The sequence below is a fragment of the Arachis duranensis genome, chromosome 4 (genome assembly GCF_000817695.3).
Source record: "Arachis duranensis cultivar V14167 chromosome 4, aradu.V14167.gnm2.J7QH, whole genome shotgun sequence".
NCBI classification, from domain to species: domain Eukaryota; kingdom Viridiplantae; phylum Streptophyta; class Magnoliopsida; order Fabales; family Fabaceae; genus Arachis; species Arachis duranensis.
The window spans coordinates 117,598,611-117,604,313 of NC_029775.3; the positions used below are offsets into that span (position 1 = coordinate 117,598,611).

Here is a 5,703-nt window from a genome sequence, read left to right on the forward strand (position 1 = left end):
TTAAAACATTGACTAATATTTGATGCTTAATTAAATTGTTATACAAAATATGAAATTTTTTTATTTTATAAATTATAATAATTATTCGAAGTCTAATTAATATGAGTTCGTCGAGCGATTAACTTATTTATCTTTTTAGATAATAGTTAAAAATTTAAATTTCACATAATAATTTATTAATAAATAATAGATTAATTTTTAACTTATCAAAAATAGATCATAAGAAATAAAAATAATAATAATCTAAATCCTATATGCATAGTTGTTAAAATTAGACCAAATCATTTGGTTTGATTGAAAAAATATTGAATTGGACTCTAAATTGATCAAAATCAAACAAAATGGATCAAAATCAGTAATTTGACCGGTTCTATATTATGCATATATGCATGAATAACTTTATTTAAAAGTGAAAAATAATAATAAGAAAAAGTGTAGAGAGCTATAAATATAAGAATACATTTCATACCTAGTACACGTATGTATTTGAAAAACGTAGTATCTAAGATTGTTTTCTTCAGTTAAGTTTGGCAACTAGGAACCAGCTGCCGTATATACAGAACCACAAAATCACTTTCTCTCTCTCTCTCTCTCTCTCTGTTGCTGACAACTACTTAGCTTCATCTGAACCTTCCTTCCTTCCTTCACTCACAACAAGGCGCATACCCTTCCTTCCCTCTCTTATTATTATACTCTCTCTTCTCTTCTTCTCTCTTTGCATGCGCCACCACCAAAATGGGGAACCTTTGTGCTCTCCTCAAACAAAAACCTTTACCATCCACAAACAACTCCAAGAAGCTTCGTTCTTCAAACGCTGCTGCTTCAAGCAACCGCTGGTCAAGGACGCGTTCCTCCCGCAAAGACAAGTTTGATGATGCTTCCATTCGAGAACAAGCCATAGCTGCTGCAATACTCTTCAAGCAGCACCAGCAGCAGCTACAAAACGGTGCTGCCGCTTTTGATCGTTCTACCTCTCTAAGGTACCCCAATGGCTCTTCAAAGAAGAATGCTTTACCTAGAAGCTCTAGCTCCAGAGCCAGGTCCCTCACTGACCCTTTGCTTCAGCCTCACCAGCTTGTTAATCAGGTTTGTTCTTGCAAAACCAGAGCGGAAAGAAAAGTTTTTTTTTTGGTGTTTTTTTTTTTAATTTGAAGGATTGAAACTTGATCAAGGTATTGAAATAACTGCTTGATTTTGTTTGCTATTTTCATATAAGCTGATTTGGTAAAGTTGGATAATTTAGTGATTTAGCCAGTTTTGGATTAGGTGTAATGGATTAATGGGGTCTCTCTCTTTTTTTGTAATTATTATTTTAGCTTCCCTGTTGATCGATTATTTTAATTAAAATATCTGGTTTGATTTTCTGGGCTTGTTGATTTCTGTTATTTATAATGAATTGTGATCATATTTTGTATCATGGCCTTAAAATAATGAAGATGGAAATGATACGTTTGGGAAATGGGATAACAAATTGAGATGAAACAATTATGGTGGTGATTGGTTTCTGTGATGATCAGTTTTTCTTGGACTGTGAACAGTGTTTTGGGAAAGAAAAGAAAATCACTTGTGTTTGATATGCATCCTCTTCTCCTAGTTCAAGACGTAATTTTTAAGGAAAGTGTAAGAGAATTTTTCTTGGCGGCTTGTCCTACGTGTGTTCAAAACTTCAAATATGTTGTGTTTCATTCATTGAATTGAGGATGTGAGGTTTGACCTTTCAAGTGTTTTCTACTGCAAGTTGTGTATAGCTTTGAAGGTAACCTTGTTTTGGCTCTTTCTAATCACAAAACAGAGATATTATGGTGACAAAGACATGGTCTCTAAAATAATAATTGACATTCAGAATCTAAGTATTGAGGATGAAATGACTGTGTAGAAATTGGTGTACTGCTATTTTTTACTTATTTATTTTCAAACAAAAAAATGTATTCAGAATTTCTAGCTTTATTCACTTATTTATTTTTTATCTATTGCAGAAATTGGTGTACTGCTATTAGAGCAAACTACGATTATTTAGTTCTCATTTTTCTTAGAACTCAAATAATAGGAGTTTTTCTTTTCTTATCAATTTGACAGGGTATAAAGGTTGATGATCTCGAGACGAATCATTTTGTTCTTGTTCATGGAGGTGGTTTTGGTGCGTGGTGTTGGTACAAAACTATAGCACTTCTAGAAGAAGCTGGTTATAAAGTATCCGCCATAGATTTAACCGGTTCTGGAGTTCATTCATTTGATACAAACAACATAAAGAGCCTCTCACAATATGTGAAGCCACTTACTGACTTTGTTGAAAAACTTCCTGAAGGAGAAAAGGTGCTTATTTCATTACATGCCCATTTTATAACTGATGGACTGTTGTATGTTAATTTGTATCTTTATTGGTTGCATCTGAGAGTTTCCGATTCTTAAAAAAGGTAATCTTGGTTGGACATGATTTTGGCGGGGCATGTATATCGTATGCGATGGAGCTGTTTCCTCATAAGGTTTCCAAGGCTGTGTTTATTGCTGCGGCAATGCTAACAAGCGGACAAAGTACTCTGGATATCATTTCTCAAAAGGTTTTCCATTCTTGCTACCATTACATCTTCACCTGTTCTTTGGTTGGATTTGTGGGCATAATATGCTTCAATTGCATGCTAAACTGATGAACTTGCTGTATTTTGATGAAGAATGTTTATATTTTACGAGGAACTACTGAATTTGAGAAAAGAGAAAGAGCATATATGAATGAAGATTGAAGAATTAACATGTCCTTTTATTGATGATTTTCTTTCTGGCTATCTGTTGCAGGAAGGTTCAGATGATCTTATGCAACAAGCACAAATTTTTCTCTATGCAAATGGGAATGATCATCCTCCCACTGCTTTCGATCTTGATAAGTCGTTGTTGAGGGATTTGTTATTCAACCAAAGTCCTGCCAAAGTAAGTTTCAATGTTACTCAAATATGTTTCTTCTACTGTTATATATATATATGAATGAGAGGACTCTTTTCTTTTTGTTTCTGTAAGAATGACAGATATATCAAACCAAGAAAGCTTTTCTAAAGTGATAGTTATAGAGGGAGCATTCGATAAATCAGATGCGAGTTGGAATTGACCATCTTTTCTCTTGTTCTCTCTTAATGCAGGATGTTGCATTAGCATCTGTTTCGATGAGGCCAACTCCATTTGCACCGGTTTTAGAGAAACTTTCCCTTTCCGACCTCAAATATGGCATCGTAAGGCGATTCTACATAGAAACTCTTGAAGACAATGCCATAACCATCACTCTCCAGGAAGCCATGATAAATGCAAGCCCTCCAGAAAAGGTTTTTCGTTTGAAAGGCGCGGATCATTCTCCCTTTTTCTCGAAGCCTCAAGCCCTGCACAAGTTACTTGTAGAAATCTCAAAGATCCTTTGATGATAACATTCATCTACATAAGTTGTTTGTGAAGCCAAATCCACACCAAAAGCTCCAATAACATCATATAGGAATGTGTTATTGTGTGCAAGTTACAGGTTTCATTCTTCTTTTCCATTGTTTTTTTATTTAATTCTTTTTGAGTTAAAAACCTGTAACTTGTAAAAGATAGTACTTGCAACATAAAATCCATGGTATATTGCTGAGTATTACTAGTGAAAAAAAAAAGTGTTAAGATTTGCATAGACACAGCTTTACCACATTATTTCTAGGTGCATTCATAATAAAAGTAGGTCTCACTAACTTTATTTAAAATATAATTGCGATTCTGGATTCTGTCACAACTTTTATTTGAGTGTGTCAAAGATGACATGTTAGACTTGTGTCTACAGAAGAATTGTTTCGATCAGAATTAGTCATAACAATAATGATGGAGATACTTAAAATACAAAATTAAAATCCAAAATCTACTTCTTCATAGCATGGGATCATGTCTATGCACATTGCAAAGGAGGAAAAGTCTTTGCATGAAATGCGTTCTACATTCTTTTTTTGATGGTCTAACATGGCTGGCATGTGTTATGTTCTACTTTCTCTCCCTCTTTCTCTTCCTTTTTCTACATACTTTTCCCAACATTTTAATATTTTTCCACTCTAATTATGATAGATGGAAACTGTTAGCAAAATGAATAAAGAAATTCCGTTGTGCTTTACAAATGTTCAAGGAAAGTTAAGATGTTTTAACTACTTAATTAACCTCTTGATTTTGTTGATATCTCGCGTGAGAACGCGTTTGATATGTTGTTGACCTTTTGAGATACCATTGGAATGGAGAAAGAAACTCAGATTAATATAATATAAACTTTTTTGAGGTATCAAATATTGAAATTTTCATTAAAAAAAATCAACAATGCTTTATAAGATTATTAAAAAGTATTCATCAAACTTACTAATATGATGAGTCTACTATAATATTCTCTAACGCCGAGATTTTTCTTCTCACGTTTAAGCATCATTCATGAACATACAATTTGTAAAGTCCATATGGTTTTCATTGAATTTGACTTCTAATATACGACGAATGAGAAAGTGAAATAGTAGTATTTTTTTTAATAAAATGAAAGTTGTCAATGACCTCCCTTTGAATTTCTTTTGCGCCTGGAACACTCCCTCTAATTAATTAATCAATTACATATTTGACATTGCTGTTGAGGATAAAAAAATACAAAAATAGTATTTAGACACTAAAATCAATTACTAAAATTAGTGACTATATATTTGTGTATAAATAAATATTTGTGTAATTTAATTTATTTTTAATATATTCTTTATATTCCAATATATATTTTATCTTGGTGGCTGATTTTAGTATATATTTAGGTCCGTTTGGAAAAGTTTAGAAATAACTTTTTTTAACTTTTGACTTATAAAAAGTAGTAGTATTAATGTCTGGTACAATTTTCAAAACCAAATTGAAACTTTCTAAGAAGCTATTTAGGAGCTTATAGAGAAGTAAAAAAATGAGTTCTCTCATAATACTTCTATTTTTCATCACATTTCTATAAAATAAACACTTTTAGAGTTAAAAATCCAAACATAAAATAACTTATTTATAAATTACTTTTAACAGAGTCATCTATTGTTTAAGTTATTTTATCAAAAGAAGTTTAATTAAGTTAGTTATCCAAACTGGGCCTTAGTATGGTTGAAAAAAAAACATTAGAACCCAAACATAGTGCGTTCGTGAAATTAAATATTGAATGTGAGATTATATTCGTATAGTAGTAGCTGTGGGTGGTGACATTCAATTCATACGCAAATTTGAGGAAAAAAAATTGAATACCTGCTACCAACTGAATTGGGAGAAACCAATTTTGTTTTTTGTATCTTCAAAAGTCCCAAATGCAAAGACTACTTTGAATGAATATTTGTACCTTCTATATTTTTTTTTGGATTTACGGAGTATACTTCTGTTTTGTTAAAAGTTTGGGTATTGGACATTTTATCAAGGTTTGAACCATAAGGATGCGATTATTTATCTTTATTGGTTGTTTACGCAACTTGAATTGGTTGAGTGGTCAACTCACTCGTTTGCTTAAGTAAGTGTGGGAGTTTAAATTCTGCCTTGTGTATGTAACAACCCATTGGCCAGCGGCAGTTAGGTTAAGATAGGGATGACAAAACTCCTTGAGACCTGGGGATCCCTGCGGGAACTGCCCCGAATGGAGATCCGTTCTGTGGGGAATTTTTCTCGTGGAGATAGGAACGGGGGACAAAATTCTCCTGAGGGCGCGAGGACCCA

At 32.8% G+C, this 5,703-nt stretch overlaps 1 protein-coding gene across 1 annotated transcript; it reads left to right on the forward strand.

The window, feature by feature from the left end:
• Nucleotides 1-522: 522 nt before the first annotated feature.
• On the forward strand, nucleotides 523-3,610 carry LOC107486611 (putative methylesterase 11, chloroplastic). Its single transcript, XM_016107168.3, has 5 exons — nucleotides 523-1,086; nucleotides 2,077-2,313; nucleotides 2,415-2,558; nucleotides 2,791-2,922; nucleotides 3,129-3,610. Exons 1-5 carry the CDS (start codon nucleotides 736-738, stop codon nucleotides 3,399-3,401), a joined length of 1,137 nt encoding a protein of 378 aa, XP_015962654.1. The 5' UTR covers nucleotides 523-735; the 3' UTR covers nucleotides 3,402-3,610.
• The last annotated feature ends 2,093 nt before the right edge of the window (nucleotides 3,611-5,703 follow it).